General features: G+C 44.3%; 1 protein-coding gene across 1 annotated transcript in view; it reads right to left on the bottom strand.

Moving 5' to 3' along the window:
* The window catches only part of tm9sf4 (transmembrane 9 superfamily protein member 4), a 56,665-nt gene extending 49,824 nt beyond the window's left edge, over nt 1-6,841 (bottom strand). The window contains exon 1 of the mRNA XM_059980674.1: nt 6,783-6,841. Within this exon, the coding sequence (XP_059836657.1) occupies nt 6,783-6,797 (15 nt within the window). The 5' untranslated portion in view covers nt 6,798-6,841. The remainder of the gene's footprint in view (nt 1-6,782) is intronic.
* Nucleotides 6,842-22,880: the final 16,039 nt, after the last annotated feature.

The following is a 22,880-nucleotide window of genomic DNA, read 5'->3' as shown; positions in this document are numbered from 1 at the left end:
GGAAACTTACACATGGATGTTGAATACACTAATATAGTACCAAATGAGTATTTTGAATCTTTCTTCATTCCACATCTGTGAGTGTTTTTAAAGTAATAGCAAAGAAGATAGTTAAGACTTGGACATATTAAAAAAGAGATAACATGGATGCTCCAGAAATGTTGGCTGAACCCAAGTACGTACAGTCACCCATCCTTATCTGTGAGCTCTACATAAACGAATTCAACCAACCACGAATTGAGAAAACCCGGAAGCACTCTTCCAGCACTTGCTGCTCGAGCATTGTTTGCCTCGCATCTCGTTCGTTTGCTACTTTGTTCTTGTGAAAAAATGGCTCCTAAAAAGCAATTACGTGGTCAAAGCAACTCCTCAAAGGCTAAGAGGGAGCATAAAGTGCTATGAGAAAGTGCCATAAAGTAGAAATATTAGACCTTTCGAAAAGTGGCATGTCGCTTTCCGAAGTGGGCCACAATGTTGGTAAGAACGAATTGAGCATTTGCACAATAAAGCCGAAAGAAGCTGCATTTCATGGAAGTGTAAGTGCTGCCCCTACAACGCAAAAATGGTCTCTCGGGTTGGTGATAAAGTGCTTGCGAAGACTGAGAAAGCATTAAATGTGTGGCTAGAGGACATGTCACAGAAGCATATCCTTGTCGATGGCCAAACTATACGTGAAAAAGCTCTTAGTCTCTATGAGCGCTACTGTGACAGGGTTGATAAGAATGAGAGAAAAGAGTTTAAGGCTAGTAAGGGATGGCTGGCTGGCTATGTAAACCACTCCAGCCTCAAGAACATAAAGATCACAGGAGAATCGGCATCTTGTTTGTTCACTGTTTGTGTTGTGAGCGAGAGGAACATGTACAGTTTTTTTCTTGTCAATAGTCCCTAAACAAGACAATGTAACAACTATTTACATAGCATTTCCATTGTATTAGATGTTATAAGTTCTGTAATCTAGAGATGATTAAAAGTTTTACTCGTTGCTTGATCATTGTTTGCCTCACATCTCGTTTGTCCGCTGCTTGTGTTGTGAGCAAGAAGAACATGTAGTTTTTTCTTCTTGTCAATATTCACTAAACATTACAGTATAACTACTTACATTGTATTAGGTATTATAAGTAATCTAGAGATGATTTAAAGTATACAGGAAGATGTGCGTAGGCTATAAGCAAATACTACGCCATTTTATTTAAGGGACTTGAGGATCTGCGTATTTGTTATCTGCGGGAGGTCCCAGAACCACACCCTCGCGGATAAGGAGGCCAACTGTATGATCTTCGATGAATTATGTGAGGAAAACACTTGCAACCACCCAAGCAGCAAGGGGGAGGAGTGTAGGAGATTGGAAAAGTCCTTTGCAGTTAGACAGTTTGTTAGTTTCACTAGCAGCTATCAGTGGGTATGCCACATCTCAGACGTGATGGTAGGGAAGCAGTCTGGTCTGACCACTACATCTGCATGAAGTGTATCCAGCTGCAGCCGTTATCAACACACATCAGCTGGGGCTGCATTTGGACTCACTGGGCATACAGGAGGTAGAACGGCAGAGTAGTTTCAGGGATAAGGGCACACCAACGTCCAGTCAGATAGACGGGGTGACCACCAGAAGAGGCAGGCAAGTATTGCAGGAGTCTCCTGTGGCTCTCCCTCATGCCAGTCTGAATACTGCTGGTCTATTTGGAGGGAGGGGAAGGGGGAATGGACTCTCTGGGGAGAATAGCAGCAGGACCCAGACCAGTGGCTCCATGCCTGTCAAAATGTAAAACAACATTGGGGAAAGTCTAGGTGAGCAACAGAGATACTGAAATTTTAGTCAGGGGCACAGGCCGGGTTTTATGAGGTTGTAAGCAAGACTCTAGCATGGCACGCCACCTCCCTAATGCCAAGGTCAAGGCTTTCTCTGAGCATCCACAGGAAATTGTGCAAGAGGGTGAGCACTGGTAAGTTATAGTTTAATTGGCAAAAATGACAGGCAGAAAGACAGATGTGGTTTCACAAAGAGGAGTACTGTGCAGAAATCTTAGATTTTTTAATATGGTTTCAGACGGCATGGCCTCCACAGAGCCCTGATCCCATCAAGGTGGTCTGGGATTACCCAGAAACACAGAAGCATGTGAGACAACCAAACTCTGCAGAACCATGGCAAACTCTCCAAGATGACTGGCACAACCTACCAGCCAATTTTCTTATAAAACTGCACAACAATGTACCCAAGTCAACTGATGCAGTTTTAAAGGCAAAGAGTGGTCACACCAAATATTGATTTGATTTAGTTTTGTACTGTTTACTGCTCTTTATAGTAATTGTTTGATATTTAGAAACTTTATTTCATTATTTTTGAAAACATCTTCACTTCATGGATTTTTTTTACATGTGCCTACGACTTTTGCACAGTACTGTATGTAGTAAATTTTAAAAAAGCAGGACCTCCAGTATTGTAACTTCAGGATTACTCTCTGTGCCACAGCTAATGAGGCAAGATAGTACAGTTAAATATATGGCCAAGGAGCTGGTACAGGAAGGCTGCAGGTACACAGATCACTGGGCTCTCTTTCAGGGAGAGTGGGGCCCATACAAAAGGAATGGTTTGCACCTAGAATGGAATCAATAACCTGGCAGGGAAAATTGCTATTTATCACCCCTCACCATCTACCTGTGATACTGCTTTCAGTGAACCATGCACTTGCATTCCTAAATCCCTCTGGTCCAAACACTCAATGGGCCCTACCTACCTTCACTGTATGTCTTACCATCTCCCAAAATGCAACATCTCAAGTTTTCTGGACTGAAAGCCATTTGCCAATCCTCAGCTCATGTACTTAGCTGATCAAGTGACCCCCCCCAGCACCTTCTGTAACTTTTCATAACCTTCTATGCTATCTACACCACCTATTTTAGTATCGCGCACAAACTTACTAACCATGTCTTGTACAATCACAGTCAATTTGTTAATACAAACTAAAAACAACAAAGGTCACAGCACCTGAAGCAACATTTAAAGTACTGTGTACAATTATTTATCTCGAGAGAAAAGATTAACCAGAATGTTGCCTAGACTCGGGGGCCTGAATTACAAGGAAGAATATATAAACTATATTCCCTAGAATGTATGAGACTGTGGTGAGACCTGCAGTACAAGGTAATGAGGGGATTGTGCTTTTTCATTGTCCAAAGTCTTTCCCTCAAGGAGAAGCTATTAAAAACAGATTGGATGGGTTTAAGATCAGAAGGGGATAAAAGGGGATATTGGGTGCAGCTTCTCCATACGAAGGGCATAAGGTATTTGGAATGAGCTGCCATAGATAGTGGCTGAGGTAGGTTCATTAGCAATATTTAAAAACCCTGCTGAGGTGGTACGGTAGCGTAGTGGTTAAAATAATGCCAACGACCCAAGTTCATTTCCCACTGCTGTCTGTAAAGAGTTTGTATGTTCGCCCATGACCTTGTGTGTTTTCTCCAGGTGCTCTGGTTTCCTCCAATGAAGTATAGGTTAGTAAGATACTCGGGTGGAATCGGGTGGCACCAGCTCAGTGTGCCCGAAGGACCTCTTAGCTATAAATAAATAAGCACATAGAGAGGAGGGCTATGTGCTAATTGTGGTCAAATGGGACTAGTTCACTGGGCAACACAAAAGGCAGAGGCAGGCTGAGCTGAAGGACCTGTTTCCACACTGACTGACTACTGTTAGGCCAAACGACCACCAACTGTTCTTTAAAAAGAAGGAAATTTGACAGGGTTGACAAACAGAGTTGTTGGTAACTACTTCCACTGGTTCTGGAGTCCAACATCAGTGAGTAGACTTTTGGAAAGGGAAGATAAATGGCAGATTAAATTCAATAATGCTAAAGTCTAAACTGAGTAAGAATCAAGAAAAGAAGAACCAAATGAGCTTTAAAAAAAATCTACCAAGAAAGCTGTAATTAGAGGCAGCAAAACAAATTTGGAAGTCTACAAAATACTTTCCCTGAAAACAAGGAGGTACAGAACTCTTGGAACATAAATCATGAATCGTGCTTGACTATAGAAAGTGAATGCTCTCCATCCCCAAAAATAATCTTTCAAATAGAAAAAATTATCCTTTTAAGTATGGACACTTTCTGGGTTCTGCAGAAATGCTGCCAGATGAAATCGTAAAAGTTGCATTGGTAGGTTAATTAGCTACAGATACTTGGTCTTAAACAGATGTTTGTTAGATTAGTATAGGGCTATACTACAGATTTAAAACGTGCTGAACCATAGGAATTGACATACTAGCGAATTTCACCTTGTTATATTATATTTATAAAGAAATAAGGTTCAATTATTGTTGGAAATTCTTCCTGCAGTTCTGGTCCACACATAACAAAATCAATGGAGAAAACACAGAAATGTTAGCAGAATTAAGAGGATCCAAGTCATAAAGGAAAGACTGAATTGTTTGTGCCTTGTTTCCATGAAAAAAAAATCTAAAGGCCTTTAAAATTATGGATGTGTTTCATTAAGTCAACAGAGTAATTTCAACTTGTGTGCAAGTCCTGAACAAATGCAGAATACAAGTTTTTATTTATAGAAAAGATAGTAATTGCATCCAAATGGAACTTGTTCATAATTAAGATCTTGATGTGTCCATGAGGAGGAAGTGAATAATAATATAGAGAATGAAATAAACAAAAGCTGCAGACATTGGCATTCTGAAATAAAACAATGCTGACCAGGCAGTAATCATGGAATAAGAAACAACTTACATTAGAGATCTGAAACCTTTCATCAGATTCCACAGGAACTATTTGACCTACTCAGAGAGTTTGCAATATTTACCGTTCTTATTAAAGAGTTGATAGAAATTAAGATCTGGTCCTTAGGCATCCATGTGGAATATGAACTACAGCATTTACTCTAATTTCATCTACAGTTTTATTGTTTCTCTGCTATTATCATGCTGTCGCATTTTCTAAAAATGTAGTTATTGAACATATTATTAAATCCTCAATTACATCTGAATATTCTATGATGAGAGCTACTTGGAACATACATTTTCTTTTACATTTATAACCTTTATTCTGAAAATTCTAAAGCCAGTGGGGGGAAATATCTAAATACAAGTCTCAATCCTCATCCTACCTAGTACTGTCATTCTCTTCTAACCTGTACCACATGCAATTGATGGAATATGCAACCAGACATTTAATTGTTAATATTCCCATGCTGTTCTGAACTATGCATGTTACCCTGTCTCTCATCTCTAAAGAAAAAGCAAAGCGACAATTAGTAGTGAAGTCATTTTGCATTCCTACATCACATCTAGTACTTAAAAAGTAAAAACTCCCAAATGAAGATATGGACTAATGTTCTAAAAAAATTAAAAACAAATATGTTTACAGTTAAAAAGCTAAATGCAATCTGGAAACATGTCATATTGCTGGAATCATCTGACCTGCTGCATGGGTGAAAGTTATCAAGCTTTGACTTTTAAAACCATTCAAATAAGAGAAAACAAAGCAAGAGAGATCCTCAAGAGTTAATTTCAAAAGCATACTTAAAAATACAATATCCATGTAACGCAGAATTGAAATCAAGAACTACTACAGAGTGTACTGCTAATGGATGGAAAACTCTAATGCCAAGGAATCACCAGATGCCAATGGTCACTTAGGCAGGAGATAATAGCCTGCCACATATAATCTAGTCATCAGAAAATAAATGATACTTAACCATTTAACATAAGTTAATCAAAACTGTTTAAAAATAATGACTGGCAAGGTTTCATTTTAGAATGCAAGAACTCCAATCAATTAAATACAAGATGATTTTATATGAATACTCAAAATTCATAAAATACCAATTGGTTAGCAGCTTCCAAGGTTGACACAAGTAGATATCAAAATAAGAACACCTACAGAGACAGGCAAAACACCTTTCATAACTTTGACACAAAATACTTATGGATGATATGCTTGTCAACAAGACACCAAAATTATATCAAGAATACTTTTACACAATTATATATTCAGTTGCTGACACAGATTTGCACATTTAGCAATCAGATGCTAATTTCTAAATTAGACAATTTCAAAGAAGTCTGTTTTATTCATTAAATAAAGCACCTACAAACTTACATTTTTTTTTCCAAAACAAGATCTAATATTCTCAAGATCTGCGCAGTTATCGTGTTATTTGAATGCAGAAACTAGATACATTTTCGTATTATGGCCAGTATTTTCAAGATAATGTTTGGGAGCTTACTTAAAGGCACAATAACTTCTCAAGACCCTTGTCCAAATGTCAAACATTCCAAACTTGGTTAATACTAATAAAAATTCTCAAAAAGTTCAAATCCCGCTGGTATATAAACATTACACTTCAGAAATGCCACCAGCAAATACCTCTATTAACACGGGGGGGGGGGTAGGTCTGAACTGAAATCCTTAAAATTTGAAGTGGCCCATCAAATCATAAACCGAGGAAATGACTGTTAGTAGGTGGCCGACACACACGAGTTGCTGTGAGGGGATTAAACAGGTCAGCCGAGTCCAGTCCGTACCCGCTCTGTCCTAGCCTATACTAACTCCTGAAGAGCTGCTTCCTTTAACACTCAGCCGCCTGGTGAGAGTCAACAGACAGCTGATATCTTTAGGCCGTCGCCATCTAACGGCACAGCACCACCCGAAACGTGACTCCCCGCCGCTTTGCAGCGCTAGTGCCCCCCGGGGCACAGTCCCATAACCCACCCCCACATCGGATGATGCCAGCCTTGCCCTCCTGCCAACGAGCTGGGGGAGGGGGGAAGACACCTTTACTCTTACCCTCCTCTGCGCCATCTTGGAATCCACGTGTCACACACAACGTCATCGGATGTGTGATCAAGCCCCGCCTCCTACCAATGCAGCCGCTGCTGTCGGTGTTTCGATTCTGGAATTGTTAATTTGGCGAAAGTTTGAGGAAGTTGCTGCTATTAGTTTTCCTTTTCTCTTGAACTGGGCACTTGCAGCTGAGCACAAATCGTAAATGAAAGCACGTATTTAAACTACATGTCTGACAGAAGGATTGGTGTTGGAGCAAAGAACCGAGCCTACAGTTGGGAGTTTTCTCTCAGGCAAGAAGCAAGTAATGAACGGGAGAAGGTGTTGGTTGAATGGAGAAAGACGAATGGCTGCTTTCTGGGAACCGGAAAGATAAGCGGCCGATTGAAGATTGGCTTCTAAAGTGATAAAGACAGTAGACAGGATTTTTTAAAAAAGGAAGGAAGATTTTAAGGTTTTGTTGAGTTTTCAACGTGATCCTATTCCTGATATAGGACCATTAGATATAGGAACAGAATTAAGCTATTTGGCCCATCGAGTCTACCCTGCCATTTCATTACAGCTCATCTATTTCCTTGTCAGCCCTAATCTCCTGCCTTATCCCCATATCCTTCATGCCCTGACTAATCAAGAAACTATCAATCAAGGGCTGACTTCGTCCTGATGAAGGGTCTCGGCCCGAAACATCGACAGCACTTCTCCCTTTAGATGCTGCCTGGCCTGCTGCGTTCCACCAGCATTTCATGTGTGTGGCAGATAGAAAACCGTGTTGGGAATGTATGTCAAAGCATTTTGGTAAAAGGAATAATAGTGTAGACTATTAACTAAATGGGGAGAAGATTCAAACATCAGAGGTGCAGAGCGACTTGGGAGCAAAACTCCCAGAAGGTTAATTTACAGGCTGAGTCTGTGGCAAAGAAGGCAAATGCAATGTTGGCATTCATTTCAAGCAAAATAGAATATAAAAGCAAAGACATAATGCTGAGGCTTTGTAAGACTCTAGTCAGGCCACACTTGCACTATTGTCAACAGTTTTGAGCCCCATATCTCAGAAAGGATATGTTATCATTGGAGAGAGTCCAGAGGAGGTTCACAAGGTTGATTCTGGGAATGAAGGGGTTAACATAGGAGGACCATATTGCAGCTGAGGGCTTGGATTCACTGGAATTTAGAAGAATGCAGGGGGATCTCATTGAAACCTACAAAATATTGAAAGGACCAGATAGAGTGGATGTGGAAGATATTTCCTGTGGTGCAGAAATCCAGAACTAGAGGACACAACCTCAAAATTGATGGGCAACCTTTCCGAGCAGAGGTAAGGAGGATTTTTTTTGCCAGAGAGTGGTGAATCTTTGGAATGCTCTGCTACAGATTGGTGGGGACCAAGTATGTGGGTATATTTCAGGCAGAAGTTGATAGTTTCCTGATCTGTCAGGACATCAAAAGATATGGCAAGAAGGCAGGTTTATGGGGTTCAGTGGGATCTGGGATCAGCCACAATAGAATGGCAGAGCAGACTAGATGGGCTGATTGGCACAATTCTGCTCCAATGTCTTATAGTCTTAGGGACTATCAATCTCTGCCTTCAATATACTCAATGACTTGGTCTCCACAGCCACCTGTGGCAACAAATTCTGCAGACTCTGGCTAAAGCAATTCCTCCTCATCTCCCTTCTAAACGAACATCCCTCTATTCTGAGGCTGTGCCCTCTCGTCTTAGACTCCTCCCCCACTGGAACCATCCTCTCCATATCCATTCTATCAAGGCTTTTCAACATTCAAAAGGTTTCAATGAGATCCCTCCTAATTCTTCTGAATTCCAGTAAGTACAGGTCCAGAGCCATCAAATGCACCTCATAGCAATACAATTAGACTAACTCAGGATTTTTTTTTAAAAAAAGAGATATTGTGGGCACTAAACCTTTAAGAAACGAAGCACTCTTTGCATTTTTAAACCCACTCTTTGGGCATAAAAGCCGTGGGAGGAAGGAAAATAACACCAAGAAATTATATTGAACGACTGTGTATTTAAGGAGTAATCTCTGGAATGCCTCTTCTAGATATATTCATGGACCAAGTTAAAAATAATTTAGTCGGGGAAAAATTGTGGACATTAAACGTTTGAAAGGGTTTAGTGGAGAAGTTAGAACAGATAGCTTATCAGTGTCAATTAAATTTGATGGAAAAAAAGGTGCTAGATAGAGTTAATTTGGGTTATATGGTTCAAATCTATGTGCCACCCCCTCTGAGGTGTTTTCAATGCCAAAAGTTTGGACATATAGCAGTTGTGTGTAAGGGTAAAATTTGTGTGGTAGACGTGATGGAGAACATGATTATGGCAATTGTGGAGAAAGCGTTAGACTGAACTGCAGCAGCAGCAGAGGAAAGCACAGCTCTGCTTATGCAGGGTGCACTGTATATGAGAAAGCTGTGGAAGTGCAGTGTTCAGGTGGAAGTGGGCATATCGTACACTGAGGCTGTGCAGAAAGTACAAAGCACAGTGTCAATGAAACCTATTAATATATAGAATACAGATAGTTTAAACAAGGTGTGTAAAGTCTATAATAAAGGATTCTCTGATGATAAACTGAATTTTCTCACTTTCATGGCAGATGTGGTAAATTGTACAGAACAAACTAACAGTAGGACAGAAAAAAATTATATTGAAAGCTGCAGAAAAAAAACAAAGATAAAAGACTGAACTAAAGAAATTATTAATGATTCCTTACAAGGAGGAATAAATAATATTCAGGCTTTAAAGGAGGATTGGTAATGGTTTTTCTAGTCTTGCAATTGAATGCTAGAAGACTGTTATGGTCAAGGGCATAAAAAATTTATTGAAGATTTACCAAATAAACCTGGTGTTATATGTGTATAGGAAACCTGGTTGATATCTTGTGTAAATTTTAAGATACAAGGTTATGTTGATATAAGTTGTGGTCACAAAATGGGAAATGGAGGAAGATAGATAGATAGATACTTTATTGATCCCAAAGGAAATTACAGTGTCACAGTAGCATTATAAGTGCACAGATATGCAAGCATACAAATATTACAAGAGAAGTAAGAAAGAATAAAAAATAAGTAACCTCAAACAGTCTAACAGGAGGGGTTCATCACTTCCCCGGCTATAGGTTGACTCATTATAGAGCCAACCGGCTATAGACTGAGGGTAAGAATATCTTCAGATAGTGTTCTTTGGAGCAGCACAGTTCTCTTAGACTATTACCAAAAGTGCTCCTTTGTTCAGCCAGGGTTGGATGCAGAAGGTGAGAAACATTGTTCAGAATTGCCAGGATTTTCTGGAGCATGCTTTGTTCTACCACAGAATCCAGTGTGTTCAGCTTGACTCCTATAACAGAGCCAGCCTTTCTAATCAGTTTATTGAGCCTGTTGGCATCACCCATGTTGATCCCATTGCCCCAGCACGCTATTGCAAAGAAAATCTGTGGTATGTGGGTGGTGAACATATCTGATGTTCTGATGAAGTGAATATATCTGATAGTTTAGTCCAGGTGACTAAATGTGGTAATTAATAAGTAGCAGTTACAATCACATTGAGGTTCTTTGTGTAAGACGCTGATAATTTTAAGGACGTGGGACAAGCCAGATAGTATATAAAACTGAGTGAAAATGATGAAGCAGAAATAGCCACTCTGTTACAGAGAGAAAGTCAGAGTGAGTTATATTAAGATGCCACTCTGTTACAGAGAGAAAGTCAGAGTGAGTTATATTAAGATGAATAATTCTATAATTCTGCCTGGATCTGTTGTGATAGACATGAGGCAAGTCATGTCTCACTTGATGTGCATTCCAGAGCTGTTTACCCTTGTGCCACCGTGGTTTCCATTTCCATAATGATTTTCTACACCATACAAATGATAGTAAATGCACTTTTCACCCATTGTGCTGCTACTTTTATTTGTCTGGCTCTGTGATTCCAACATTCTCTATAGCTTTATTATCATTGACTTTTAGTAATATTTAAAAATAAGGAATAACCTAAGATCAACATTGTGCTGGGGAGAATTATAATCATAAGAGATTCTCTAGATGCTGGAAATCCAAAGCAACACACACAAAATGCTGGAGGAACTCACTAGGTCAGGTAACATCAATGGAGAGGAATAAACAGTCAAGTATCTGGTGAGCATTATTTGTGATTAAATGTGGATGCATTTACCTCTTAAAATGTTCTTAATTCTATACTGCTGGCTGGTGGCGCTGGACTTCAGGGCAAGAGGTCCTGAGTTCGAATACGGCCAGCTCCCTTGCACGCTCTCCATCCAGGGTTGAGTGTCGAGCTAGCAATTTGACCTTGTAAAAAAAACCTGGAGAGGGATGGGCTCCGCCAGGTTTTAGATGCCCAAGACACGCCATACGATGAGCAATCACCAAAATGATCGGTGCAAAAAAGCCTGTGCATCAGTGCCCCGACGACTCAGGGTGGGGTGTGTCTCACTCTCACACGTACACACACATTTCTATGCTGCTTAAACATTGTTTATATATTAGGGTCATTAATAAGAAATTTAAAATTAATTGGCTGGAAGTAATACAGAGCGAATAGAATTCCTGGTTGCCTCTGGGGTATTAAAAATAAACACATTATCAGACAAAGTATCAGCATTCAAGTCCAAGATGGTTGCTAAAATTTTAGCCTCGGAATGGGTCAAAGGAGTACTCGCTGATTATATACTTACGTGCTCTGATTCGTTGCCGGTCTGGACATCTATAAAACAGGTACTTCAAACTGTCAGGCAGATTTTCTTCTTGAGATTGGACAGGCTCTGTTGAAGCCTCTATATATGGGTTTAATGTGGGTTCCTGCTCCACCCACTCTCCCCATCCTTTTATACTGGTTCCTCTCCATTGCTGAAGAAGGGTCTTGACCTAAAACATTGACTGCTCATTTTCTTCCACAGAAGGTGCCTGACCCGTGGAATTCCTTCATTATTTTCTGTGCTGCTCCACATTTTCCAGCACCTGCTGTCTCTCTGTGTCTCTCATGATGGTGCAAAAACAGCTTGGAAAAGTCATCGACCACAGAGAGTACAAGACATTGTTGCATGAATGAAGTCACTTGAGAAAAGTACTGATAAGTATGAAACAGTCGCTTAGTTCGACAAAGCACAATATGGCAGGTATCCTATTGAGATTCATTTGGAAAGGTATGCCTGTCCCAGCCCTACATCACTTTTTGTGCAAATAAAAATGCAGGACAATTCAAACAAATCCATACTTACACTTCTTTTGAAATACACACCCCTTTCACACTTAACTCATTCTCAGCAGACACCCTAATACATGCAAATAACAAATTCAAATCAGGGTAGCCAATCCATTGTTCAGGGTTGCATTTTAGATTTAATCTTCAAAGCATATTCAGATCTGAAGGTTGATCACTGAAGTCAATATTCACTTTATGCTCTAACCCCAAAAACGCCCGACAGTCCCTACTCTTGTGCTTCCTAGACAAAATAAATTAGTACCAGGAAAGGCCAACCTTAAGGAGAATCTACTCAAATAGGGCTGCAGGAATGCCTTGCTTCCGAACCCTCCCAATTACTCTATGTGTATCTACATCTACCTCATCATCCCTACCTTGTGGCGACCCACTTTCTGCGCAGGCGAACTGGCTCACAAATAGCCAGCGCGTGGGGGGGAGACTTTGGTACTGCACCTCTGACGTCATTTCCACCCGGAGAGGGCGGGCACTAGGGATTAAATGCCAGCGCCGTGAAGATTGAATAAACTAGTCTCAAAACGACTTACTGACTGTGTGTCGTTATTTCAGCGCTGTGTGTTGCACATCGCTACTTTGGTGACCCCAACGGTCCAAACGGGATTTGGACTAAAGATGACCGACTCTTCATCTGTTCACGCAGTTTCGCTAAAACTGCCGACTTTCTGGACGCTGCGACCACACGTGTAGTTTAGCCAAGCAGAAGCCCAGTTCCAGATTCAGCAGATATCTTCTGATTCCACGTGTTACTACCACGTGGTAAGCACCCTTGACCAGGAGATGGCCGCCCAGGTTGCGGATTTCATACAGTCGCCCCCGGAAGAAGGCAAATATGAAGCATTTAAAGCGCTGCTCATTGGGACCTTTGGCCTCTCATGGCGTGAGCGGGGTGCCCACCTGCTTCACCTGGACGGTTTGGGAGACAGACTGCCGTCAGCATTAATGAACGAGATGCTGTCCCTGTCTGACTGATACAAGCCCTGCCTCATGTTTGAGCAAGCATTTCTAGAGCAACTGCCCAAGGACATACATCTGCTGCTGGCCGACACAGATTTCAGTGACCCCCCCGGAAGGTGGTGGCCCGGGCAGACGTGCTGTGGAAAGCCAAGAGGAAGAGCGTGGCATCCGTCAGTCAGATTACCAGGCCACGCGCCCAACAGCAGACCAGACCAGGCCCGGCAGGGGGGTGCACACAACACAGAGGCAGGAGTGAGCAGGCCAGTGAACAGTGGTGTTTCTACCACCAGCGGTGGGGCACAAAAGCCCACTGTTGTCGCCCACCCTGCAAGGGCCAGGGCCAGCTACCATTAATGACTATGGCGGCTGGCCATGAGGACAGCCTCTTGTACGTCTGGGACAAACAGTCGGGACGCCGCTACTTGGTCGACACCGGAGCAGAAATTAGCGTCTTGCCCCCAACGGGGTACGACACCCGCAACAGGAAGCCAGGACCCTCCCTGAGGGCCGCAAACGGCAGCATGATATGGACCTACGGGACCCGCACAGTGCAGCTGCAGTTCGGCGCCAGCCGGTTCACGTGGGACTTCACACTGGCCACGGTGGCCCAACCACTCCTGTGGGCGGACTTCTTGCGAGCTCACAGCCTGCTGGTCGACTTGCAAGGGAAAAGACTGGTACATGCCGAGACTTTCCAGACGTTCTCCCTGGGTGAAGACAAGTTGGACTCCATCACGCTGTCGGACAACGAATTCACCAGAATGCTGGCAGACTTTCCATCGATTCTGGCACCGCAGTTCACGGCAGCCATGCCCAGACAAGGGATTCAGCAGCACATCCCGACCAAGGGACCACCCCTCCATGCCTGCGCACGAAGGCTCCCCCTGGAAAATCTCTGCCTGGCGAAGGAGGAGTTCAAGAGGATGGAGGAATTGGGGATCGTACGGAGGTCCGACAGCCCATGGACCTCCCCACTGCACATGGTGCCAAAAGCAGTTAGGGGTTGGAGACCATGCGGTGACTACCGCAGACTGAACGAGGCTACAACTCCAGACCGTTACCCCGTGCCGCACATACAGGACTTTGTAAAACATCCCCAAAACAGCACTTATCACCCCGTTCAGCCTGTTCAAGTTCCTCCAAATGCCATTCGGCCTGAAGAATGCCGCACAGATGTTCCAGCGGGTAATGAATGCGGTGGGACGTGAACTGGACTTTGCGTTCATCTATTTGGACGACATCCTTATAGCCAGCAGTAGTCGCCAGGAGCATCTGTCCCACCTCCGCCAGCACTACTCCCGCCCGAGTGACTTCGGCCTCACGATCAACCCAGCCAAATGCCAGTTTGGTCTCGATACCATCGACTTCCTGGGCCACAGGATTACCAAAGATGGGGCAACACCTCTGCCTGCCAAGGTTGATGCGATCCGCCACTTTGCCCAGCCCAACACGGTCAAAGGCCTACAGGAGTTTGTTGGTATGGTGAACTTCTACCACCATTTTCTCACCTCAGCAGCCTGTATCATGCGCCCTTTGTACACCCTGATGTCGGGTAAAAGCAAGGACATTACTTGGGGCGAGGAGGCCACGGCCGCTTTCGTCAAAGCCAAGGAAGCCTTGACAGATGCCGCGATGCTGGTGCACCCCAGAACAGACGTTCTGACCGCCCTCACGGTGGACGCATCTGATGCTGCAGTCGGTGGGGTGCTGGAGCAGCTCATTGAGGGGCGCTGGCAACCCCTAGCGTTCTTCAGCAAGTACCTACGACCACCCGAACTCAAGTACAGTGCTTTCGGCCGGGAGCTGTTGGCACGTATCTGGCAATCTGGCATTTCAGGTACTTCTTAGAAGGCAGGCTGTTCACCATGTACACGGACCACAAACCGTTGACCTTCGTGTTCACGAAGGTGTCCGATCCCTGGTTGGCTCGCCAGCAGCGACATCTGTCCTACATCTCCGAGTACACGACGGACATCCAACATGTATCAGGAAAGGACAACGACGTGGCGGACGCACTCTCCAGACCAGCTGTCCAGGTCCTGTCCCTGGGGGTGGACTATGCAGCACTGGCGGAAGCGCAGCAGGCAGACAACGAGATGCCCAACTACAGGACCGCAGTCTCGGGTTTGCCGCTGCAGGACTTTCTCGTGGGCCCAGGTGAGAGGACCCTCCTGTGTGATGTGGCTACCGGCCAACCTCGCCTCATCGTCCCAGCAGCCTGGAGGCGGTGAGTTTTCGACTCCGTACACAGTTTGGCGCATCCATCTATCAGGACAACTGACCAGCTGGTCTCCAGCAAGTTCGCATGGCACGGACTTCGCAAGCAGATCAGTGAATGGGCCAGAACGTGCGCGCAGTGCCAAACAGCCAAGGTGCAGTGGCACACTAAAGCCCGGCCGCAGCAGTTCGAACCCACCCAGCAGAGGTTCGACCACATTCATGCAGATATCGTGGGCCCCCTACCAGTGTCCCAAGGAGCGCTGTACCTTCTAACTATAGTAGACCGGTTCACGAGGTGGCCAGAGGTGGTCCCGCTCACCGACACATCTGCTGATTCCTGCGCCCGAGCACTGATCTCAACTTGGGTAGCGCGCTTCGGGGTACCGGCCCACATTACCTCCGACAGAGGCGCCCAGTTCACCTCCAGCCTGTGGTTGGCTGTGGCCAGCCTGTTGGGAACGCAACTACACCACACTACTGCCTACCACCCACAGTCGAACGGACTAGTGGAATGCTTCCACCGTCACTTGAAGTCGGCTCTCATGGCCCACCTGAGAGGACCTAACTGGGTGGACGGGCTTCCCTGGGTCCTGCTTGGAATTCGCACAGCACTCAAAGAGGATCTGCATGCCTCATCGGCCGAGTTGGTGTATGGCGCACCCCTGGCCATCCCTGGGCAGTTCATACTAGCCCCAAGGGGGCAAGAGGATGAACCTACAGCAGTCCTGGACAGACTACACAAAAGGCTCGGCAACCTGGCCCCCGTACCAACTTCACAGCACGGACGGACCCTGACCCATGCACCCAAAGACCTGCAGAACTGTAAGTTTGTGTTTGTACGAAGGGGTGGACACCGGGCGCCGCTACAGCGATTGTACGAGGGGCCGTTCAAAGTGATCAACAACAATGTCAACAATTACGTTCTGGACAATGGGGGAAAAGAAGGTTTTCACAGTGGACTGACTCAAACCAGCCCATGTAGACTTGGCGCAGCCGGTCGAGGTTCAGGCACCGCGGCGCAGAGGCAGACCTCCCAAACAGAAGCTGATCTAGACTGTGGGCATTGGGGGGTGTATTGCCGGTTCTGGGGGGGGGTGTTATGTGGCGACCCACTTACTGCGCAGGTGAACTGGCTCACAAATAGCCAGCGTGGGGGGGGGGGGGGAAACTTTGGTAATGCACCTCTGATGTCATTTCCGCTTGGAGAGGGCAGGTGCTAGGGATTAAATGCCAGTTCCACGAAGTTTGAATAAACTAGTCTTGAAACGACTTACTGACTGCGTGTCATTATTTCAGCGCTGTGTGTAGCACATCGCTACAACCTACAAAATGCTAAGCAGAGATTGTCCCAAAATTTTGAACAATAGTCTTAAGAAAGGCAGCTTCATCTGTATGCCTTTTGGCTCTTTCCCTGCTGGCCGATTATAGCTTAATCACATTCCTTGTCTTCACCCCTTCATTCTCTGGTAGCTAAAGCTCTCTCTTTCCAGGGACACCAGCAAGGTAGATGTATCAGGCTCATTGGCCCTCTCATCGATGTATAGGAAGGGGTTGGTGCAGTCTCTATTTGAATGACTGCTGGGATCTCTCCCCATTTGTACCCCCTTCTGAACTGTCCAAATCACCAGCCGAACCACTGAAACTCGGCTCATTTATATTCACTTCCCCTTCCAGCTGGGTGTAGCTGCCTTCAGACGCCATGTGAAATCTTTCTCCGTCTGACAATCCATCGAAGTGGTGGAACCTGATGTGCCTGCCTTAACTTAATCCCTCTCATCCATTTTCCACAGTATCTTTTCTATTCTATGCTGTTCAACTAATCATCTATCTTCAGCACGCAGCCTTCATTACAGAGTACCATCACCATCACTTTACTTAACATGCTGTTCACGGGTTTCCCATTTCATTTCTCAATCTTTTTATTGATTTTCCAGTAAAAAATATATACAAATCAGAGGAGGAGTTTAGCAAACAGATAATACAAAAGAAATATAAACAGCAATTTAAAAAAAAGTATATGTTGTCAAAATCACATTAGTATAATGTTATGCTGTTATATATACAATATAATCAAGAAACCACAACTCCTTTTAACAAATCGTGAAAAAAAAAGCTTGGAAAATTTTATTTAATAAAAGGATTTTTTTAAAAACCCACTAAACTAAATTGGAACAAAAAAAAAGAAAAGAAAGATTAGGCAGTCCATTTGAGGATAAAATTAGAAGAAAAAGAAAGAAAGAAAACATCCTTCCAGTCACATCCGAGCCTTCACGGATAAGGATTTACCCTAAAATAAATAAATAAATAAATAAATAAATAACTTGAATCATATGAGACTATTGAATAGGATTTGAGTACAGGAGCAGGGAGGTTCTACTGCAGTTGTACAAGGCCTTGGTGAGACTGCACCTAGAGTATTGTGTGCAGTTTTGGTCCCCTAATCTGAGGAAAGACATTCTTGCCATAGAGGGAGTACAGAGAATCAATCACCAGCTTGATTCCTGGGATGGCAGGACTTACATATGAAGAAAGACTGGATCGACTAGGCTTAAGAGAAAGAAGATAGTTAAGAACAATGTTGGCCCCTTGAAGAATGAATTGGGAGAAATTGTTATGGGAAACAGGGAAATGGCAACAGAATTTAATGCGTACTTTAGATCTGTCTTCACCAGGGAGGACACAAGCAATCTCCCAGATGTATGGATGGGCCAGGGTCATAAAATATCAGAGGAATTGAGGCAGATTGACATTAGGAAAGAAACTGTGATGAGTAGACTGGTAGGACTGAAGGCTAATAAATCCCCGGGTCCAGATGGTCTGCATCCGAGGGTTCTAAAAGAGGTGGCTCAGGAAATTGCGGATGCATTGGTAATCATTTTCCAATGTTCCTTAGATTCAGGATCAGTTCCTGAAGATTGGAGAGTGGCTAATGTTGTCCCACTTTTCAAGAAGGGAGGGAAGGAGAAAACGGAGAACCATCGCCCTTTCAGCCTAACGTCAGTTGTGGGGAAGATGCTTGAGTCCATTATTAAGGACGAAATAGTGGCACATCTAGATGGCAGAAATAGGATTAGGCCGAGCCAGCATGGATTTACCAAGGGCAAATCATGCTTGACTAATCTGTTGGAGTTTTTTGAGGGTGTAACAAGGATGTTAGACGAGGGTAAGCCAGTGGATGTTGTGTACCTAGATTTTCAGAAGGCATTCAATAAGGTGCCACGTAGGAGATTGGTGAGTAAAATCAGAGCTCATGGCATTGGGGGCAGGGTTTCAACATGGATAGAAAACTGGTTGGCAGATAGAAAGCAAAGGGTAGCAGTGAATGGGTGTTTCTCGGACTGGCTGGAGGTGACTAGTGGGGTACCACAGGGCTCTGTATTGGGACCACAGCTCTTTATGATTTATGTCAATGATTTAGATGAGGGCATTGAAAACTATATCAGCAAGTTTGCTGACGATACTAAACTGGGTGGCAGTGTGACATGCGAAGAGGACGTTAGGAGAATACAGGGAGGCTTGGATAGGCTGAGTGAGTGGGCAGATACTTAGCAGATGTCATTCAATGTGAATAAATGTGAAGTTATCCACTTTGGAAGCAGGAACAAGAGGGCAGAGTATTGTCTGAACGGTGTAGAGTTAGGTAAGGGAGAAATGAAAGAGACCTAGGAGTCCTAGTTCACCAGTCAATGAAGGTGAATGAGCAAGTGCAACAGGCAGTGAAGAGGGCAAGTGGAATGTTGGCCTTTTTACAAGGGGAATTGAATACAAGAGCAAGGATGTCCTTTTGCATTTGTACTGGGCCCTGGTGAGACCACACCTGGAATATTGTGTACAGTTTTGGTCTCCAGGTTTAAGGAAGGACATTCTGGCAATTGAGGAAGTGCAGCGTAGATTCACTAGGTTGATTCCTGGGATGGCAGGGCTGTCTTATGCAGAGAGATTGGAGAGATTGGGCTTGTACACACTGGAATTGAGGAGATTGAGAGGGGATCTGATTGAAACGTTTAAGATAATTAAAGGATTTGATAGGATTGAGGCAGGAAATATGTTCCAGATGTTGGGAGAGTCCAGTACCAGAGGGCATGGATTGAGAATAAGAGGTCAGTTATTTAAAACAGAGTTGAGGAAGAGCTTCTTCTCCCAGAGAGTTGTGGAGGTGTGGAATGCACTGCCTCGGAAGACGGTGGAGGCCAATTCTCTGGATGCTTTCAAGAAGGAGCTGGATAGATATCTGATGGATAGGGGAATCAAGGGATATGGAGACAAGGCAGGGACTGCGTATTGATAGTGAATGATCAGCCATGATCTCAGAATGGCGGTGCAGACTCAAGGGGCCAAATGGTCTACTTCTGCACCTATTGACTATTATACTCACTGGAATTTAGAAGATTGAGGGGGGGATCTTATTGAAAAGTATAAAATTCTAAAGGGATAGGACAGGCTAAATGCAGGAAGGTGGTGTCCGATGTTGGGGAAGTCCAGAACGAGGGGTCACAGTTTAAGGATAAAGGGGAAACCTTTTAGGACCGAGATGAGGAAAAACTTCTTCACACAGAGAGTGGTGAATCTGTGGAATTCTCTGCCACAGGAAACAGTTGAGGCAGGTTCATTGGCTATATTTAAGAGGAAATTAGATATGGCCCTTGTGGCTATAGGGATCGGGGGTATGGAGAGAAAACAGATACAGAGTTCTGAGTTGGATGATCAGCCATAATCATACTGAATGGCGGTGCAGGCTCGAAGGGCCGAATGGCCTACTCCTGCACCTATTTTCTATGTTTCTAGGACATGCATTTCTGTGGCACTTGCAACAACCTCAAAATGTATTAAAACACTTCACTGTTAATAAACTGCTCATCTGAAGTATAGTCAATGTAAGTAATCAATTTTTTTCTCTTGACATAAGGATCCCTTCCATTGCAATGTTCGAAATAATCAGGCCTACTCCTGCACCTGTTTTCTATGTTTCTATGAACAAAGGGTCACCAGACTTGCTCAAAATTAAAAGATGTATTAAACATCCAGCTTCTAATTTTCTCCAAGCTTAAAGATGACATAATGGAGGAGAGCCAATAAAAAACAGTAGGCGGATTAGAATCCTTCCAGTATAACAAGATACCTCTCCTAGCCAGTAAAGTTGAAAAGGCTTCTGTCATACAGGTTTCTGTCACACTTCCTGTGTCTTCTGCCTTCATGTTTGCTGTTGATGTGTTTCCATCAACCGTGCTCAGGTCTGGTGGGGCGGGTGTGTTCATTTCTTAGGTTCTCTGTAATAACATGGTTAGTGGGTACACCTGATCCACTGCTCTGTTCGTGGGGGCAACAAGAAGGTGAGTCATTCGGTTTAACCAGAATCTAGTGTCTCCACTGGCTGCCTCACAAGTCTGCACGTGTCACTTGTTAAAAGTACCATTTATGGTCTTATTCACCTGGGAGCAAACCCTGCCCTTTCAGGCAGCACCCTCACCATGACTTGGTCGGCTATAGGAGGACAACCTCCTTTCCCTCCAGCTCTCTCTGATCAGCAAAGCGCTGCTGTTGTTTTGCTCGGTCCTTCAACACTTTAACTTGGTGACAAAGGTCTTTCACACACAGTGTCCTATCCCCTATAAGTCCCTGACTGACTGCAACCTCTAATTACCCCTTAAGGGGTCACATTGCTCCCTCCATCAATAATTCATAGGGGCTTGTGGTTGCTTGCAATCTCATCAGAATTCCTGTTAGTACATTAACCTTTGTCTTTCCCGTCTCAGTTACAGCTTAGGCTGAGGCGTTCTTGATTATTTGGTTCATCTTGTCTACCATTCCTAAACTCTGCGGGCGATAGGCTGTCATTGTATCCCCAACAGTTGGCAGTTTACTGTGAGATGTGCTCCCTGATTCGAGTCCACCAGAACTGCAGTTTCCCACCTTGGGAGGATTTCCTGAACTGGCATTCAGGCAGCAGTGCTGGTGGTACAGTCCTTGTTGGGAAAGCCTCTACCCACCCAGTGAACTGATCCATAATTACTAAACAGTAGCTTCTCCCCTCTGTTTTTTGACAGGGCCCCATCTGGATGTTTTCCAAGGGTCCCCTCAGCCATGGTTGGTTTGACAGCTGTAGCTTTATGCCCGTACCAGGTAAATGGCAGCAGAATTTCTCAACATCCCCATCCATCCCTGGCCACCACTAGTCCTGCCAGTGAGTTGTGATCATGCTCTGCCTTCCCTGATGCATCATCCCATGATATAACTTTAGTAGCATCTGCCTAATACATGGTGGAGCCACCACGACTCCTTCCTCCCTCTGGGTTCATCTACCATCTGGTTCCTCCTTCGGTCTCTTTCTCCTTCTCTTTTGCCTCCACCTCTTCATATAATTTTACTAAACTGGCTTCAGTCGTTTCTTCCCACACACTTGCAGTTTCAATTGCCTCTTGTTCCTCTGCTGCCTTCTTTGCACTAATGTCCAACCACTCATTTCCTTTCTGTACCTCACTCTCCCCTTTCTGGTGAGCTTTTACTTTAAGTACTACCACCTCTGCTGGCAGTCTCATCGCTTCCAGCAGTTGTTAAATTAGGTGCCCGTGATGAATAGCTGCCCCTGTTGAAGTTACAAATCCACAACATGCCCGTGCCATCAGATAATCAGATTTATACCAGTGTCCCCAGCTATCACCAGTCTTGTGAACAGCTGCCAGCTCATCAGTTTTATGGGATACTGCTAATTGGGTTAATGCCCCTCTATTTTAAACAAGAGAACATCTGCAGATGCTGGAAATCCAAGTAACACATGGTGGAACTCAGCAGGCCAGGCAGCATCAATGGAAACGAGTAAACAGTCAACGTTTTGGGCTGAGACCTTCATCAGGACTGGAGAAAAAAAGCTGAGCAGTCAGAGGTGGGGGGAGGGGAGTAAGAAGTTTTTTTTTATTTTAACGGGTTTACCTTTACTCGACCACTATCTTGCTAGTGTCTCACCCACACTGCTGGGGAATGCTGACAAAGTAATCCTTGGACACCGTCCTGGCTCTGATTGGAGCTGCTGCAGCTACACTGGCTATGTTGGGTACTCTGTTGGTTGTAGGATTTCGCTGCCCCTGGCTTGTCCATATCAATTCTCCCTTTCCTGAATCTATAACGGCCCCTGCTTCCCTTTGGATGCCTAGCCCAATGATGGTACCCTCATTACTTGGACAGACACAGAAACACATTGGAAGCTGCAGCCCACCGATTTTGAGTTTGTGTGACTTGCACCATTTTCCCTCCTACACGCATATACAAATAGCCTGCCCATTTGGCAAGGATAGGCCAGTTACCAATCCTGACACCCCTGTGTCCACTAACATATCGCATTGCCAGCCCCCTAACAATGCTGTTGTGTACATCCGTGGGTCACCAGCCCTGGTAGTGGGGGCCACCGCCTGTTCTATGATCTGATTGGCAGTCAGTTTGTTCAGACTAGGCTCTGATAGGGTGAGAGATTGTGTGTCTGCCGTGATGTTCTCCTGTTATTCTTTCCTCCTTTTTCGACATTGCCTCCAACCATGTCCCGAAAGGCCATGGCTGTAGCATATCAACTGCTTTACTGTTGTATGCCTGGTTTGGCAGTCCTTTGCTAGGTGCCCTGGTTGTTGGCACATAAGGCAAATCCTCTGTAAAGTCACAGCAGCTGTATCCACCATAGCTGCCTTACGATT

The sequence above is a fragment of the Hypanus sabinus genome, chromosome 9, assembly GCF_030144855.1.
Source record: "Hypanus sabinus isolate sHypSab1 chromosome 9, sHypSab1.hap1, whole genome shotgun sequence".
Classification (NCBI taxonomy): Eukaryota; Metazoa; Chordata; class Chondrichthyes; order Myliobatiformes; family Dasyatidae; genus Hypanus; species Hypanus sabinus.
Note: the sequence above shows the minus strand (reverse complement) of the source record. Positions and strands in the feature narration are given on the sequence as shown.